Source organism: Psammomys obesus, unplaced genomic scaffold, assembly GCF_907164565.1.
Source record: "Psammomys obesus unplaced genomic scaffold, mPsaObe1.curated_primary_1811, whole genome shotgun sequence".
Lineage (NCBI taxonomy): Eukaryota > Metazoa > Chordata > Mammalia > Rodentia > Muridae > Psammomys > Psammomys obesus.
The window spans coordinates 16,964,098-16,983,277 of record NW_026596051.1 but is presented as its reverse complement, the minus strand read 5'-3'; the positions used below and the strand labels follow the sequence as shown (position 1 = coordinate 16,983,277).

At 47.6% G+C, this 19,180-nt stretch overlaps 1 protein-coding gene across 2 annotated transcripts in view; it reads left to right on the top strand.

Moving 5' to 3' along the window:
- Fam53a (family with sequence similarity 53 member A) overlaps positions 1-19,180 on the top strand; it is a 34,765-nt gene that overhangs the window by 9,366 nt on the left and 6,219 nt on the right. For both annotated transcript variants that reach the window (XM_055624251.1, XM_055624252.1), the window contains exons 3-5: positions 8,304-8,536; positions 13,696-13,750; positions 16,061-16,806. In XM_055624251.1, the coding sequence (XP_055480226.1) occupies positions 8,459-8,536; positions 13,696-13,750; positions 16,061-16,806 (879 nt within the window). In that variant the 5' untranslated portion in view covers positions 8,304-8,458. The remainder of the gene's footprint in view (positions 1-8,303; positions 8,537-13,695; positions 13,751-16,060; positions 16,807-19,180) is intronic.

The following is a 19,180-nucleotide window of genomic DNA, read 5'->3' as shown; positions in this document are numbered from 1 at the left end:
TAAACATTTATTTTTATTTTATGTGTGAGAGCATTTTGTCTGCATGTCTGTATGTGCACCAACTGCATACTTGTGCCTTGCAGGGGTCAGGAGAGGGTGTTGGTTCTTCTGGAACTGGAGTTACAGATGGCTGTGTGAACTGCCATGTGGGTGATAGGTAATAGGTCCTTTGGAAGATCAGCAAATGCTCTTAACTGCTGAGCCATCTCTCCAGTCCTATTCGTCTCCCTCCCCCCTTTCCCTCTCTCCCTCCCTCCCCCTCTCCCTCTTTCTCTCTCTCCCTCTCTCCTCCCACCTGTCTGGCTGTCTCTCTGTCTGTTGCCCAGGATAGTTTCCACTCACTAGACTTGATACTTTTCCTGCCTCAGCCTCTTGAATAGTTGAGATTACAAGTTTGTGCTTAACTTTCAGATGTTTTTTTGAGTGAAAACTAAATAAAAAAGAAACAGAAAACCTGGCATTGTGTGCCCATGTGTTAGCTGCCCATTGCTTCTTGAATTTGGGATGACTTTGGCTTAACAGAATTGATGGTGGGCCCCTCTGTTATCTCTTTCTGTTAGAACTATCTCATACTTTGTCTGTGAGTGGGAGCAACACAGCTACCAATTCTCTGCTGGCCAGGTTTTGTGCTTAAAGGCAAGCTCTTTAAGCAGGACTTGAAAGTTTTTCTTCCTGTGTAATATGTTAGGAGTCGGAGTGGAGGAGATGAAGCAGCTTATCAAGCTTAGATTTGAACTTGGTGTCAAGGTCTTTGTTAGCTGGGTACCTGCTCTGAACCTGCTGCTCAAAGGTGACTTCCACCAGCCCTTGCTATTTTCAGGTTTTAGAGTCTGGTTGTTCACAAATCCCAGTGTGCTGCAAATCCTTATTAAATCCTATGTCAGGTGGCCTGCCTGTGAGGGTGCCAGGATGAGTTTTTCCCATTCAAAGGGATTGTAACCCTGTAAGCCTGAGACCCCCTGCAGGATGGTGGCAGTGGTGGCTTCCGTTTCATAATGACAAACATCAGAGGAAATTCCTGCCTGAAAGCCAAGGAGACCAGGAATTCTGAAGTGTGTAGAATGGGAACAGAGTAGTATTAGTGTGAAAGGTTAGGTGATGTGTAGGCTGAGAGAGGAGAGATACCAAAGCAGCAGAGACGAGGAAGCACTGTGGAGGCCAGGCATACTGGGAGCATATGTCATGAATCACTAGAAAACTTAGAGGAGGAAGCTGAAGGTAGCCTTTAGAAAGTAGATTAGTGGCAGTCCCAAAGATTGGAGAGGTGACAGGAGAGACAAGAGATGGATTCTGAATAGGAGCCTGGGACCATTTCCAGAGACGCGTTGAGGACATTCAGTAGCTACCAAGTATCTAAGGTCCCAAGGGACCTGGGAGATACCTGAAGTTCTTGCTCATTATTCTAACACTGGAGAGAGAAGATGCTGAAGCCAGACAGGAGCCAGAAGTGTAGGCTTCCTGCAAGCAGCAGGAAAGCAACATTGTGTGTTTCAGGATCACCATTCCTAGGAGGCTGCAAGATGAGGTCAGTCACAGTGGGTAGGAAAGCATTGCTTCCCAAGACAACGTGGGTGACATCTATGAGCCAGCAGGACTCACCGTAAGAGTTTTATAGTCTTGCAGGAGACTTTCAGGAGAGACCTTTACTAGGCAGAGACATTGTACTTGGGGTGGGGGGAGGGGAAAAGGACTTAGAGGTAGATCTCAATGTGGAACTTATTCGGACCAATTTTCCTTTCTTTCTTTCTTCCTTTCTTCCTTTCTTTCCCTTCCTTCCTAACTTCCTTCCTTCCTTCTTTCTTTCTTCTCTCTCTCTCTCTCTCTCTCTCTTTCAACAGGGATTCTCGGCACACATGGCCTTGGCTGTCCTGGACTCGCTTTCTAGATCAGGCTGGCCTAAAACTCACAGCAAGTCTGCTTGCCTCCGCCGCCCAGCAACCACGCCCAGCTTGGACCATTTTTTTTATAGGCATTGTGGTGTTGAGAATAGTTTATTGGAAATGTTCAGAGGGGTCTGCAAAGAAGGCTCAGTAGGTAAAGGTACCTTTGAGCTTGATAACCTGAGTTCAAGCACCAGCACCCATAGTGGAAAGAACCAATTCCTACAAGTTGTTTTCTGATCAGTCTCTACATGTGATGGTCAGACATATGAAATAAATCCATTAACACTTTATTTTCCCGGGTGGTAGTGGTATATGCCTTTAATGCCACCACTCAGGAAGCAGAGGCAGGTGGATCTCTGTGTGTTTGAGGGCAGCCTGGTCTACATAGTGAGTTCCAGTACTGCCGAAGCTACATACACAGAAACCCTGTCTCAAAACCCTTGATTTAATGTGTGTGTGAGTGGTGTGTGTATATGTGTGTGTGCACGTGCGTGCATGCATATGTTCACAAGTATGCACAACTCTTCATGAAGAGGATAGAAAAGGGTCCGAGGAAGCCAGAAAAGGGCGTCAGATTTCCCAGAACTGGAGTTACAGATGGTTGTAAGCTGCTATGTGAATTCTAGGGACTGAACCCAGGGCCTCTGCAAGAGTAGCAAGTGCTCTTAACTGATAAACCATCTCTCCAGCCCCCAAATAAAGAAATCTTAATTGTTCATAGTCAGGCATGCTGGCACATGCCTTTAATCCCAGCACTCAAGAGGCAGAAGCAGATGGATCTTTGTGAGTTCCAGACCAGTCTGGTGGTCTACAGAGAAAGGTTCAGGCCAGTCAGGGGGTACACAGTGAGATCCTGCCTCAAAAATAAATAAATAAGTGAATAGATGTGTACACAAGCAAATTAATAAAGTTCACTAAGCCCTCAGAAAGTGAAGTATGGGCTGCTACAAGGGAGCTGGTGGCTAGGGTAAGAAGTATAGTTGTGGATGTAGTGAGTGGGACCGCTGGTATAAAGTGAGGATCCCAGGAAGACTCCTGGGATGTAGCTTTGCTGATGTGTCTCAGTCCCAGGTCCAGAGCTGAGGGATGCACTATATCCGAAGAGAGGCTAGTGGGCAAGTCCTTTTCAGGTTCAGACACACACAGTTGCATGGGCTTTGAATTTGTGATCTACCTTGCCATGGTAAGATAAAATAGGACTTGTTGCGGGTTTAATGGAGTATCCCCAAATTGTATGTGAAAGTCTTAACCCCAAGACCTCAGAATTGTGAGCTACATTTGGAAATAGGGTCATTTTACATGTGGTTAGTTAAACCATGCTGGAGTGGGATGGTCTCTAATCCAAAGTGTTATGTAAAGTGAGACGTTGGACACAGAGATGTGGGCCATAGAGGTCGGGAGCCAGAGTCATGAACACGTTCACAGGGCCTGGGGAGGGACAGTTCAACAAAGGTGGGACTCTGTTCCTGCAACCAAAGGTCGCTGGTTGTGCTGTCATGCACTATCCAGACAACTCCATGTGATAGACTGAATTAACCAACTAAAACCACAACAACAGAGAACCTACTTTGATGCCGTTTTTGAGGGTAGTTCCCCAGGTAATGAGGAACTACCATTGCCATTGTTGGAGCTCCTGTCCTGCCTTTGTGGGTACCTGTTCAGGGTGTGCCACTCTTGAGGTACTGTCATGGCCGTAGTATTGGAGAAGAAGATCTTGGCTAGAGTGAGGATTTTGTTCTGTATCCTGGAGCCCTAGAAGTGTGACTTCTATAACCTGTAGAGGACAGTTCTCCTAAGAACTGTCTTAGGAGTCAGTCCTCAGGCCCTGAAGGTGTGGCTGAGTAGGGTAGAATGGCAGGGAGCCAGTTAGACGGTCATCCAAGCTACTGGCCTACTTGCAAAATCGTTTTGGTGACTGAATTGTAGAGGGAGAGGAAGTAAGCTGACTGTAGCCTGTCCATTGTGGCATGTTCACTCCACAGGGGGAGTTGACATTCAGGAGGGGCGGATGCGGGGCTCCCTATGTTTCCCTGAGAGCCAGCACTTACAGTCCTTTCTTAGCTCTCATCAGAGCACCTGTCCCTGGTTTGTGAGCAGCCCTATGGTCAGCACTGGCCAGTTCCATCATCTGAGCCAGGTTTCTCTGATTTGACTGTGTCTTCCCTATGTCTACCTTGGTATCAGTCTTGGCCTTTGTCCCCTTTTTCTCTTGCTCAGCTGTCAGTCTTGCTTAGCACCAGTGTCATCCATCAGAGAGGGTGCTCTTATTGCCCCTCTAAATAGGACTTTGAGCTATGTCTTATTTTGTGCATTCAGGTTCCTGTAAGGGTAGATTCACGTGGCATTGTAGGTTGAATTGCATGCATCCCCCTGCAAAGCTATATTCAAGCTGTAACTTCAGGATCTGTGAAGTGACCTTATCTGGAAATTGGGTCTTTTTAGGAAAGGCTTTTTTTTCAGCATCTGGCTAGTCCATTCCACACGTATACTGCTTTGTTTGTTTTGCAGTGCTCAGAGCCTTGAGCACCTAGGGACAGCTGCTTCCTTTGAGCTACACCCTGATCCCATGACCTGCTTTTGAGTTGCCAGTCCTTGTGAACTGTGCTATACACACCTCCCTCAGCAGTTTCCAGAAGCTTCTTTGTTCCGTGTTTTAAACATCTGTGACTATGACAGGGTGACAGTTTCATACTTATTTATCCATTCCCCTATTTAGCAGCATGCAGACCCTCCAAATATCCATACCTTGCCTCACACAGGACACAGATAAAATTAGGAAAATAATGCCAGTAATGTGTTGTCATCAAACAGCAATTAGTCAGACTTTGGATGCTGTCCCTTTGAGGATCATTATTGCATTTGGTGCCCTTCAGCCTGGGTGAGGTCTTGTTCTGCTCTTTCATGACCCAGCATTTATTATAATTTTTTTTCTGGGGGGATTTTTATTTTTGTTTTGTGTATAGGGTGTGTTGCCTGCATATGTCTGTGCACATGTGTGTGCATTGCCTGTGGAGGCCAAAAAAGCCATCAGATTCCCTGGGACCAGAGTTACAGAACAGAAGGTGTGAGCTGCTGTGTGAGTGCTAGGCATATGATCAGGGACCTGTGGAAGAGCAGCTAGTGCTCTGAACTGCTGAAATATCTTTTCAGCCCAACTCACTGCTTCTAAAGGATCTGCCAGTTATTTTGTTGTTTGCCTCACTGAGTTCCCCTGACATTTCCTCCTGAGTAAATTGAGGTTCTTTGTTTTTGTGTGGAGTCCCACAGTGGGCTGTGACCTCCTTAATGTCCCCTTAGGAGTCTTATGGTGTCGGTATGTCCTGTCACTGGCTGTGGTCACTTTGATCCTGTGGTTCAGGCCAGTTTTTGCAATTTTTTTCTTTGTAAAGTGTCTTGTGAGAAAGTACTTGGAGACACACATGTGCTATTCACCTGTGGAATTCACAGGTGATCCTTGGAGGAGGCGGTTAGGCTATTTGTAAAACGGGACTTTTAGCTTTTCTGTTGTTCTAACCCTGTTAGTAGTTTTCACTGTGCTATAGGGAAGAACTTTCACTTTTGTTGACTGACTTTTCCCAGACACTGACTCATTCATGTAGATTTGGGACTCCTACTTCATTCTGTGGATTGGATTGTTCCTGTGCCTGTTCCATTAGAAGACCTTCATCCTCCTTGGAGTCATACATTGCCTCCTAAACTCTCAGAGCTCCAGCTTTGGAACCAGCCATTTCTCTAATGACTTGTATGGCTTATTTCAGAATATAAAATCCTAGGGGTTTTTTGTTTGTTTGTTTGTTTGTTTTGTTTTTAAGTTGCACTGTACCCTTTCTAGGTTGATGTGTGTTCTTTGTGTGATGAGGTTACAACAGGTGTGTGAAGGCTGCAGAGAAGGCTCCGGTTAAGAGCAGTGGCTGCAGCTGGGTGATGGTGGTGGCCATGCACACCCTTAATCCCAGCACTCAGAAGGTAGAGACAGGTGAATCTCTGAGTTCAAAGCCGCCCTGGTCTACAGATCGCGTTTGAGGACAGCCAGGGCCACACAGAGAAACCCTGTCTCAGAGCAGAGGAACTCTTCCAGAGGAATGTGTTCAATTCCCAGTACTCATGGCATCTGAGTTTGCAGCTCCAGGTCCGGGGAATCTGACACTTTTTGGCCTCAATGGAAACCATATGTATGTGCACAGGCAAAATATCTACATCTATCTGTCTCTCTCTATAAAGTAAAAATAAGTAAATCACAGCAAGGTATGTGAGAGCCCTTCTGGTGGCACATGGGCCAGGAGCGGCCATTTGTTATCATCACTGATGGAAGACACTGCAAAACCCTTGTCTTGTTAGGGCATGGCTCAGAAGTTGGGGATTTGGGAGCTTTCAGTTTAGCTGATCAGTAAGGCCAGGCTGCCCATGGCCCTGTGTCCCTGCTGGCTCTGAAAAGCTTATGGAGTACCAGTACTGCTTCTGTCATGGAGCATGTGGAGAACATAGCTGGTTCGGATTTAGGTTGCTTTATTTGAAAGAAAGAAAGACAGGCCCTGCCCTGGCTGCTGCTCCTCTGTGGTGTAAGTTGGAGGTGGTGGTTACCCTGCTGGGGCTGAGTATACCAAATGCTGTGCCTTTAGGCATGGTGGATGGAATTTCACGTCCGACTAACAGGAGTGGCATGTGAATGGTGCAGTAAAAACTGGCCGAGAACAACCCCACGTGTTGATGGCACCTTTATTGAATTGAGCTCACAGATAGGCCTGAGCTAGGTTACCTGCTTTCTGCATCTACTAGTGGAAACTCCTGGCAGGCTGTAGGCTAGCCAGTGTGTGCTCAGTGTGATGGTGACATGTAGCCCTGATCCTCTTATCCCCGTGCTTGCCACATGCCAACCTTGCCCTGTTTAGTCACGTGCTGGCTTCTCAGCCTCATATTTCAAAGTCACAGAGGAAGTATTTGCTGTTTCTGTTGACAGATTGTACATATACTTTCAAGAATGGAAAGTAGGTGTTGGATCTTGTTTGAGATGTTTCTGATATCTTTAAGAATGTTCATATGACTTTCTCCTTCTATTGACGATCTTAGGCTTGGGTGCATTGTTTTGCCAGTGTGATTCCCACCTGGCTGTGATGTTTCTTCCAGCAGGTGTGGATCCTATGACTCATACCCAAGGATCTTGTGTCAGACACTCCCAAAGGTTGTTCCACCTTACTGGGTGGAAGGAGGTGGTCTGAGCCCCAGGGTGTTTTGTTGTTTGTAGATACACACTGCAGAGCCCCTGAAGTGGTTCTTTTGGGCTAACTCAACTTCTAGGAGCTCTACTTTCTTTTTTCTGCATTCCTCTTTTTGAGTAATGTGCTTGTTTTGATCTGTTGCATGACAGATTGTGCTGAGGGCAAGGCTGACTACCAGGATAGTTCACCTTGATACTTTTTTTTTTCAGGGCTGTGATAGAACCCATGTCTTTTTGCACTGTAAGCAAGTATTCACCATTGAGCTCAACTCCCAGCTCTACTTGTTGATTATCCCAGTTTGCCATGTTTCCCCACCTTCTGTTTTGGTTACTTTTGTTTTGGTAGCCCCCGACTGACGCTCCTGCTCAAGTCCGCAGTGAGACACTGAAGAATTAGAGCTGTATGGGTGCAGTGGGATGACAGCTGCAAAGGGTTCAGGGCCTTTTGCATGTTCTTAGATGCTTACTTCTGGAAAGCTGAGAGCCCATGACTCCGCACCACACACACACTTTTCATCATTACCACAGTCATCCTGCCTTAGGCTAGACCTGTTAGAGAGCTCTGGGCTTGCCTTTGGTACCCCACCCTTCATCTTCTGTAGAGAGACCCATTCCCCTCCTTCCCCAGCTTCAAGGGCTGGAGTTGGAGGCCAATGTGGCCACCTGCAGAGCTAGCATGCCTCTGGTATGGGGCCCAGCAACTTACTTCTCACTGGATGTGGCTGCTGTTGTCTCTTCTCGTGTGTTCATTGCCCTTTGGGGACAGAGCCTGCCATGGGTTTTCTTGCTGCTTCAGGAGAGGCCTCAGCGCCTGAACAGTGGTTCTCAGCGTTCCTAATGGCTGTGGCTTTTTATAGTTCTTCATGTTGTGGTGACCCCCAACCATAAAATTTTCATTGCTACTTCATAATTAATTTTGCTACTGTTATGATTAGTAACATAAATATCTGTGTTTTCTGATGGTCTTAGGCAACCCCTGTGAAAGGGTTTTTAACCCAAAGGGGTCATGACCTACAGTTTGAGAACTGCTGGTCTAGAAGATGTTACTAGAGGTTTCAGGAAGGAACAAGTTTGTTTTTATTTTGTAATTGGGAAGATATTTGTCAAAGAGGGATGCTAGGAACATTTTGTGAACACAGGAATGCTTTGTATATAACAGAAATATAGACTGAAGCATATGGTCATGTGGTGATTTCTCTTTACAGAGACACAGCACTGAAAAGTCTGGAAATGGGTCAGCATCTCTAAATCAGAGCTCTTACCCTGAGTTTCAGCTCAGACCTGATGGCTTGAGCCTGCTGATGTCCAGTGTTTTGGAAATCCAGAGCCCATAGATGTGGACTAAGGAAGAGCCCCGACCATGGTCACTCTCATCACGGAGAAGCTGCAGAACCAGAGTTTGGATGACCTTACCCGAAGGGCGTGTGAGGCTGGCCCGGTGAGTCAGCGTGGGGGTCAGAGGTGGGCACAGTCCACTGTGCAGAGACATAGACATGGAGACAGCACACTGTAGGGTGGAGGCAGAGCTGAGTAGGGGCATGGACAGGGGCCAGTGTGTGTCATAACCATCACTACAAACCAAATCAACTCTAATGCACGGCTGACCTACATAGAATTCTGTTGGCCTGCTTACCAGATCTGCCAGGGTAAGTGATCCTGTGATCCTGCTACTACCCCTTTCCAGGAGCCTGCCTCAGATTTATCAGTACAGATTCATTCACCTGCTTTAGCTTAGTGGGTGGGTCGTTTTTTTTTATTAGGTATGGTGGGTTTGTGTGTGTGTGTGTGTGTGGTTTGTTTTTGTTTTTTTTTTTTTTTTTGAGACAGGGTTTCATTATGTACCCATGGCTGGCCTAGAACTAGCTGTGTAGACCAGGGTTGCCTTAAATTCACAGAGATCCACCTGCCTCTGCCTCCTGAGTCCTGGGATTACAGGTGTATGCCATCACATCTGGTGGTTATTTATTTATTTAGATTTTTCTAAACTGGGTTTCTCTGTGTAGCCCTTGGCTGTCCTGGAACTTACTCTGTAGACCAGGCTGTCTGGCCTCAAACTCAGAGATTTGTCTGCCTCTGCCTCCCAAGTGCCGGGATTAAAGGTGTGCACTACCATGCCTGGCTGATTATTTATTTTTAATGTTTGTAACTTATGACTTACCATCTGATTTCCAGGTGCACTTCAATGTTTTGTCTTTGGCTTTTGGTGCCGTGAAACTTGAAAGCTAACACAGATACACTCTGAGCACAGCTAGGGATTCCAGACACACAAAGAAGAGAAAGCGCACAGAGACCGTAGGCAGAAGTCTTTCTGAGTTTGGATGCCTACAGGGTGTTTATTCTTCCCAATATATTTTTCATAAAATTTATTCTTAGAAAAGTAGATTCACCTATTCAAGCTATCCTAAACAATTAAGAACTTTCTTTTCTTGGCTTTTTGGAGATAGAGTTTCTTTATGCCGCCTTGGCTGACCTGAAACTTGCTCTGAAGACCAAGCTGGCCTTAATCTCAACTGCTCATGCCTCCTGAGCGCTGAGATTAAAGGTGTGCATTACCACCACCCAGTGACAATTTTCTGGTAACGAAACTGAGTATCAGTTTTTTAAAAGTGAAATTTTAATAAAAATTAAAGTCATTAAACATTCAGTGCCTCCATTGCTGTGGCTCTGATGCTAACGTGGGTTGGTTGTTCTACCTGCTTGAGACCCCCATGTGGGGGGTGGGGACAACTTGTGTTGGCCACAGTTCTGGCACTTGGGCCACCAGATTGATTAAGCTTTTGAATCCCAAGGGCAGCAGAGCTGGAGGGGAATGCAAGAGACCTCACTCAGGCTTGGGGCTCTATTGGGGACGGTAGTGGATGTCTGCTACCATAGGCTTCGTCATTATGGACTCACAGTGTGTCCTGTGAGTCCATACCTCTGTATGGTCCTGTACCTCTGGCCCTCTAAAGCCAGGGTACTCCAGCCCTCCCCTGACTCAGCAGGACTGGCTCCTCCCATCTCTGCCTGTCTGTTCACTTTATTTGGTCTGATCGGCACCTCTTTTCCCAATTTCTACACCCTGTACCTGAGACACACCCAGGTTTTTTTCTACTTTGCTTTTTTGTACTTGGAGGATATTGAAGAGTCCAGCTGTTACAGAAAGAAAAATCCATGATTGTACCTGACTCATTGCTACCTTAAGGGAGGAGAGGCGCAGATAGTTTGTGACCACAGGTGGAAGATTGTTGAAGGCAGTGGCCTCGTGTGTTGCTGGTCAGCCAGAGCAACAGTGAAGATCTGGGGTGTACATTGAAGATGGACGAGTGTTTTGTTGGCAGGGAAAGTGAAGGACTTGGGGGGGGGCAACAAGGAGGAAGAAATTGACAGGTAGTTGGGCCCAGCCATCACGTGTGTTTAGGTTTAGAGTATTCTCAGACAGGAAGGGACATTGGGACCTTTTTTTTTTTTTTTTTTTTCAATTTTCAAGATTTATTTATGTATTTGAGTGCTTTGTCTGCATGTACACCTGCAAGGCAAAAGAGGACACCAGATCACACCATAGATGGTTGTGAGCCACTGTGTGGGTGCTGGGAATTAAACTCTGGACCTCCAGAAGAGTAGTCAGTGCTCTTAACCTCTGAGCCATCTCTCCAACGCCTGGGACCTAAATTTTACATGTGCATTTCAGTTGTGCATTGAGGCTTCTGATGCAGAGCTGGACTTCTAGAGAGGCAGGGAGCTAAGGAGCCAGTGTTGAAGGAGGAAGTAGACTATGAGCTTTCCTGGTTGAGGGCTTGGTGGCAGCAGGGATCATATACTGTGCTTGTTGGTTTTTGTCAGCTTTACACAACCTAGACATATCTTGGAAGAAAATGTCTTAAATGAGGAAATATGATTATAGGCATCTTCTTAACTAATGATTGGTGGGAAGGGCACAGCTCAATAAGGATAGTACCATCCCTGGGACATTGGCTCTGTATAGTATAAGAAAGCTGGCTGAGTAAGCTGTGGAGAGCAAGCCAGTTAACATCACTCCTCCATAGCTTCTGCTTTAGTTCCTGTCTCAAGGTTTCCGCTCTGATTGAATTCTTGCTGTGGTTTCTCTCAGTGGACTGTACTCGGGATATGTAAGCCAAAAAGTCCTTTCTTCCCTAGGTTGCTTTTAGTCATGGTATTTTATCACAGCAATAGAAAACCTAATTAAGACATGCCTTGGTCCTGGGATTTGACTTTTAGGTACCAAAGTCTTTTTTGGTTTTTTGAGACAGGGTTTCTTTGTGTAGCCTAGGCTGTCGTGGATTTGCTTTGTAGACCAGGCTGTCCTTGAACTCAAAGCAATCCACCTGCCTCTGCCTCCATGAGTGCTGGGATTAAAGGTGTGAAGCAGAAGGACCATGATTCAGATCAGGATAGCAGTACCCTCTAGTGATGGGCGAGAGGGTAATGATGCCAGGGTAAGCAGAGAAAGAGAAAGGCCAGCCAAGACCACCAACATTAGTGTTAGTCCAGGATAGGTATATTAGAGCTAGATTAAAAGGCTATGAGCTAGGTGTCAGGGGAAAAGGAGGGAGGAAAGTGTTATGTGGATAAGCTCAGAGCAAGAAGTATGGAACATCATGCTACTGAGTTAGATGAATTTAGTATGGGTTGTTGGTGCCCTGTGTGTGTTCCCCAGCCATGTCCAGTTGGGCAGATCCAGGCTTGGGTTGGCCCAGTAGGACCCTGCTGTCTCAACAAATCTACTTTCTTGAGTATCACCTGAGGAAACTCAGCAGCTGCCCACTTAACAAGGCCCTGGGATGTGGTATGGTATAGAGACTGATCCCTGCAAATGGATGCACTCAGCCCTCTGCTCTCTTGCATTAGACCCACTGTCCTGAGTGTGTGTACCTGTGTCCTTGGGCTGTTCCCCTCTTCATCCCATCTCTCACACAGCCAAAGCCTTGTAGATACCTGCTATGCTGCACCAATCCTTGAATGTGCACTGAGTACATCTGGTTAGGTACAGGCCCACAGCTCCTCAACTACCCCAGGAACCATTTCTGTTGGCTAAGAAAAGCCTGTCTTTCGTGGAGTCTATTGGGTTCTTGTGGTGGGTGTATTATGCACATGGGCATGCAGACCTAGGGAAGCAGGGCTGTGGTAACAGTGCAGTTACTTGCTCTTGGGAAACGTTGGACTTCAGCAGGAGGACTGCTGGCTGTGGGAGTGGCTGCCAGCCAGGTGGAAAGGGAAACCAATATGCTGGGGCATTTGTAGCTATTGAAAAGGTGTGGGCAGCTCACTAATTATGCACAGTGGTGGAAGGGCAGTATCTATGAAGCAGTTTTCTCTTTCCACTTGAGCCTGAGATTGTTCAGTGCCCACAGAGCCCAGGTGTTCACCACCCCCATTCAGCTGTATTAGGGAAAACATAATCCACTGCAGAGGAAGACCTGTCCAATCTGAAGACAGGCTACCTGTTGTTGAAGGTGCCTTTTCTGAATCTCAACCCTAACTTTTAACTTACTCCTTTTAGCTTTATTTTTTTGAAAATGGAGTTTTACCTAGGCTTTGAACTTGTTATGTAGCCAAACTCCTGATGCTCTGTTTCCACCTCTATGGAGTCCCAAGTAAGGGATTACAGGCATGTGCCACTGTGCGTGTCTTGTTTATTGATGGGCTGGTTGATTTGATGGGTTGATTGAACAGGGTCTTGCTAAGTAGCTCAAGCTGATCTGAAACTTGGAGTATTCCTCTTGCTTTGGCCTTCCTGAATGTTGGAATCATAAAGGTATATCAGTCACCTGGCTTTCTCTTTATGTGAAGCAACACAGTTCCCCAAAAGTTCTGATGCAGTTGCTATGGCATTTCCTGCCAATCTCTGAGATTGCCGATAGCTTATCTGCCTTCCTGGATGGGGTTCACCCTGGGCTCTGAACCTTTCTCAGGACTGGGACAATCAGGCTAGGGCTTGGATCTTATTTGGACTGTCATGAACAGTAAAGGGCCCTGATGTCTTATGTCTTTGCTCAGTCCTTTTTTAAGATTTATTTTTATTTTCTGTGTGTGAGTATTTTGCCTGAATGTATGTACACCATGTCTCTATGTAGGGCTCAAGTAGGTCAGAAGAGTGCATCAGATTCTTTGGAATTGAAGGTGGTTATGAGCTTCTGTGTGGGTACTGGAAATTGAACTGGGGTGCTCTGAAAGAGCAGCTAATGCTCTTAATGGAACTATCTCTCTAGCCCCTCAGGTCTTTCTGAAAAGTAACTATGTGGTGAGGTTTGAAAGACCATTAGCAGAGACCATCCAAAAGGAGAAGGCCAGAAGGAGCAATATGAGGAAACCTGTAATGGCTCAGGATGATATCCATTTGTTCAGCTGGATTTTGTTAGGTTAAAAAAAAAAACTTGTAAAAAACTTGTACTGGGCCAGTGAAATGGCTCAGTGCGTAGAGGCATTTGTTGACAAGCTTGAGTTTGATTCTGGAACCCACATGGTAGAAGGTAATAAGAAAAAGGTATTTTTCAGAGGTCAGTTTTATTTTAAAACACCAGTGGGACAAATAGGGTTACTGTAGTGAACTCTTGAGTTTTCACATGAGTACTGAGACTTCTCTCTTGTCACTTTTAGTATTCTGCTGAGAAACTGAACAAAAGTGGCCATTTGTTCCCTTTGGAGATTGGCGGTAAGTGTCTCAGAAGCCCAGGTAGGGTCTTCCTAAGGCTGAGTGAAGTAGGTGATAATGGAGCAAGGTGGCATTGGGCCTTTAGCCAGGAGGGGTCTTGATGCTGGACTGAGTCAGATATTCACAGCAAGGTTCAGGGAGACCTTTGTGGGACCTATGTGTGGGACAGGAAGATCATGAACCACCACCCTCCCTGCTCATGGGCCAGGAGTCAGAATTGGTCTCTAAGCAGGGTGGGCCAGGGTCAAGGCTCAGCAAAGCCTCTGTTTTTGCTGCTGGTGATGATGTGGGAGGAAGCTAGGGACTGCTTTACCTTTTATGCAAGACACAAGCCCACTTTGTGGCTTCCTTCAGCTATCGGGAAAAGGATAATCAGGTGGTATGTGGTTTTGGGTGCCATTCTGCTGTGGTACACACTGGCTGAATGAGTATTCCTGGACCTGTCTCCTGTCTCACTTCCTAGAACATTGCTCTTTAGTAATTAGAATAGTGCGGGGAACCCTTCTGATAAATTTAAGTAAAGACTCTGGGTTTGGAATTGCTCTGTGTTGACCTTGACAGTTGGAACACCTTACATGGTAGAACCATGTCCAGTTCACCTTGACCACCAGATCACTAAAATAGAGGTATCGACCAGCCTTTTCACTAACAGTTGGAAGTAGGACGTGAAGTCTCCATTTGTCTGCATCTCACCTAGCTTGTATCACTCCCACTTGACTTTGGCTCTTCCAGTCTATCCTGCATATGGGACCATGTTAACTACCTCAGTCTCTGCTCAGAGTTTCTGAGGGCCTCTAATGCATTCCTTTCTTCTCTCCTCCCCTCAGCCCCCATCTTACCTCCTTGCTGTCACCCCAGGTGACAGGTCACTCCAGAGTCCTTGATGTATCTTTCCCCAGAGGTGACCCTGGCTGTGTCGTGTTGATCTCTGTGGCCTCTACTCCAGTATTATCTTAGCTTGACAGTATTTGGAAGCAGCAGGGAGAAACCAAGTGACCTGTTGGAGGCCCTCCCATTAAGAGTGTCCAGAACATCCCTTGGTCAGGTTTTTTGGATATTTGGGCTTTATCGCTGGACTGATTCCATTTGAAGACACTCACATACCTGACTTTGCTTCTGTGAGGGAGGGCTGGAGCAGGTGCCTGCCCTTTACATCCAACAGGAGGAACAGGAGCTAGGGCCATGCTAGCTCTGAGAAACTTATCCATGGTCTGCGTGCCAAATTGTACTAAGTGCATGAACTGAGCAGAGGGGAGCTGGACTTGGCTGGACACATATGTGGAGAGCTGTCATGTGGGCCTATGCCCTGGGAAAAGTAGATTAGATTCTGGGGTGCTTGGTCTTGTGAGCTACAATCTGGGCTCAGATGTTTTAAGGACTCCTAAGTCCTCCTCAGTGGGTTTGATGGAAGGGGCAAAAGAAGTGCCCTTATGCTACACTTACCTGTGATGTCTTGGGCACATGGTGTTACAGGATGACCAGCCACCAAGGGGTCATTGCCAGCACCTGCTCAAGGGATGAAGAAATGGTGGCTTGAGGATGTCATGGAGGTCCTTGTCCCAGTCCACTGTCCAGATGTCCAGGCCAGGTCTTCTTTTGTTTGAGACAGAGATGCACTGTGTATCCCAGAAACAAAGTAAAGCCCAAATGCGCATCAGTCCTGCATTTGCCTCACAGGCACTGGGATCACATGAGTGAGCCACGACACCCCGCTTCAACTGAAGCCTCTTATCTGTCAGAAGATTTGAGACTAGCTGTCCACTTGGGTCATTAAGAAATGAGGCTGTTTCCAAGAAGTAGCTTTATTTGGCTCCTGGCTGTGAGAGGTCTGTCTTTAGAGGCTGGCCAGGGACAGCGGTAAAGTATTTTGATGACATGGTGTACTAGTAAAATGGGGGTAAGATCAGAACCAGATTATTGTCAGGAAGCACAGGTGGAGAGATAATTCCTTAAGACCAGCTGAAGGCAGGTATGATGGCGCATGCCTTTAGTCCCAGAACTCAGGAAGCAGAGGCAGGTGAATCTGTGACTTTGAGGCCAGCCTGGCCTGTCTAGTGAGTTCCAGGACAATCAGGGTTACATAGAGAGCCTCTGGCCTGAAAAACACACACACAAAAAACCTAGAAACAAAATAAAAATGGAACAAGTGCTACCTGGTTATTCAGATGCCAGGGGCTCCTGAAGTAGTACTATCCATGAAAACAGGGGTGTTTTTTGTTTATGTATGTCCATGAGCTTGGGAAGGGAGGCTTCAGGGTGGCTCCCTATTGCTCATCTGCCTTTTCCCCCCACACCTTTGTGTTTCCTTAGTGGACAAAAGTCCCTGGAAGGCCTTACATGGAGGATGGCCCATTGGAAGCCAGGCGGTCTCAGGCCGCTTTCCACTGGGCCCACATGGTGTGTCTCAGACCGAAGGTCTCAGGTGGCAGCTGGAATCCCCAGGGCCCATGGCTGTGGGCAGCTTCTTGGACCTCCATGAGAGCACAGGGCCACCTGCAGCACCACCAACCAAGAGACACTGCCGGTCCCTGTCTGAACCAGAAGAGCTGGCTCGATGTCGTTCCCCATGGCGCCCTGGTAGCTCCAAGGTGTGGACTCCCATCTCTAAAAGGAGATGCAACAGTGGTGGGAGTGCCACCCTGCAGTGCTGCAGTGGCCTTGGGAACCCTGCCCTGCAGGGGAGTGTGGGTCCGGGCCTACCCAGGAGCCCTGTGTCACCGCTGACGCCCCGGCCAGCGTCAGCCAGCAGCGGCTTTGTGGACAGCAGTGAGGGCAGTACAAGCTCAGGTCCATCCTGGCTTTCTGCAGGACCCTGCGCATTTTCCTCCAGGCGCCGACTGTCCCTCTCACAAGAGCACCTTGTAGATGCAAGCGTTTGCCTGCCGTCAGCCAGCAGCACCCCCACGTCCACACCTGAGCTAGGCCGGCACCATGGCCTGCTCCGGTGCCGCTCACAGCCTTGTGTATTGGATGGGAGGAGGGTCCGGCGCAAGCGGAGACGGGAGGAGGATGCCAGGTGGACGCGCCCATCCTTGGACTTTCTGAAAATGACACGGGTGAGGCCACATTTTTATTCTGGGGTGCTTAGGAAGCCTATGTTTTGCCTTATATTGGTTTTGGAGTGAGATTGGTTGTGGCCAGCAATCTTGTAGTCTTACTTAACTAGGGTCTTTTGAGCCTACATGCTGTGTAAGGCCAGCTTGTCAGGGAACATGGCATAGCTTGGGTTGGTGGGAGGATGGTCTTTCCCGCTGACCTCCCAAAACCTCAGTCATACCTCATATGCAGAGCCCCCACATGTGGATCTGAGCTCTGCCTGGGCTCTGAGGAGGCAAGAAGGGATTGAATGGATTTTCAGCTAAGCTGTTATATTTGGTGCATCCTTATTTCTTGGGAGCCCTATCTACATTTTGGGGTTGCAGTTGTTTATAAGGTGAGAAGCCATTCCTGGAGGCAGAGGCAGAGCTTGGCACCACTGAAAAGCCAGTCCCTTGGCTTGTGATAACTATGGGAGCCAGAGCTGGTGCCTTGGCTGTGCCACAGAGACCAGCATGTACCTGGATGTGTTGTGCTTTCATGCCCTGACATCCCTGGCACATTCTGGAGGTGTCTTGTTTTGAGGGAACATTTTATCTAGTGTGGTAGACCATTGTGTCTGGCAGTACCACGGTGGCCTGCATTCATGTGGATCCCAGAGAGGTGCTAACTTCTGGCCATGGGGAGAAGGAGAACTGTGAGAATGGGTCCTCACTGTGCCTAGGAGAACATGTTCCCTTGGATGCATCTGGGACCTTAGGGTTTCTTAGCCACTCTGTGAGAGCTGGAGTCGAGCCCAGCAGCTCTGCTCCACTCTGGGCTGTTAGGGAGGAGCAGAAATAATAGACTCCTGTTGTTTTCCAATCCCCCTCCCTCCCCCAACCAGTGCCTCATTGTGGAGCCTTGTCTGGTTTGCAACTCATGTAGACAAGACCAGCCTGGCCTTGAAGTCATAGAGATTTGCCTGCCTCTGCCTCCTGAATGTTCAGATTAAAGGCATGGTCCCCTGGTTCTTCATGTAGGAACCAGGACTTGAGGGTGTTGGGAGGAGGCAGGGTGGTGCCTCTCTTCTCTTGGTGACTGGCATTGGCAGTTTCCTGACTCCATTGCCCATTCCTGTCCCAGGGCTTCAGGCCTGACTTGCCTCCTGTAGGCATCACTGTGGATGCATGTCAAACTCTGGGTGTTGTAGGTGCCAGGGCTGTCCTGAATGGAGCTGCTTTAGCATCTGTTGAACCCATATTGGGGATGGTGCAGATAGGACAGCCACTGCCACAAGGTTTGGGAGAAGCCTTTCTGGCAGTCCCAGTTTTATGGCAGGTAGCCCAGGTCCTGTTGATGCTTATTTTGCATCCTGCTGATGTTACTGTTGACTCTGTCTGACAGGTTTTCCAGAAACTTCTTCTTGGTGCCAATGAGGGTTGAAAGCCCACATATCTGGTGTGATTATAGAAGGCTGATAGAAGGGAAGTGGTGGTCATTTTAGTGCGGTGTTGACTTTTGGAAAGTTGGCAGCAAGACCTGGGCACCCAAACTTTCCATGCTAGCCAGTGCTGTGGGTGTGGTATGTGGCATCACTTTATGTCTGCCAGGAGGACAACAGCATAGGATGAGGCTTCCAGTAGAGGAGTCCTTGACCCATTGCCTTTTGGGGAGGAAGGTAGCTTGTAGCAAAGATGGATGGATGACCAAGGGATAGTCCTGTTCTTGAGATGGTATGAACACTCTGGGTTCCTTAGGAGGTGGAGGAAAGTAACTGGTTAGGGTGGTGCTGGTGCTGGGACATTATAGATAGGCTCATTGTGGAGGAAGGTGTCTGATGGGCCCCACCTCATCTCTGCTCCACTATTCAGTCCTCCTGAGCAGTGGCTGTCACTTGGGTGTTCTCTGGTCTGTTCCTTCTCCTTCCCTACCCCAGTAGGGACATCAGGATTCAGATATCCTCTGTTCCTGACACTATTCTTGTCAACCTCCACTTAGTCCCCACATCCCATTGGGACTTAAACTCAAAGGTCAGGATCACTGTATAGTTAGCGATTGCTCACTAACAGGTGAGCCCGGTTCAGCTGGGGGCATCTGAGCTGTGTTGCCTCTCTATCCCTTCAGGGCATTGAACAGGAAGCTCAGCAGGAAGGTTCTGGTCATGCTTAGCTGCTAACCTGCTTCCCAGCTCCTTCCTGTGGCTCTTGATCATTGGCTTTTGTAGGACACATTAATGTTCTTAGTCTTTCCTGAGTGGATGACCTGAAGCGGTGACAAGGAGACACTGCAGTGTCTCGTGGGACCTAGTTTCTCTGAGTTCCATGTAGTACATATGCACTGCTTAAAGAACTGGCTTGCAGACCATTTGCAGTGACTTGCTAAGCCCTTTGTACTGAGCAGGCACTGGCTAAA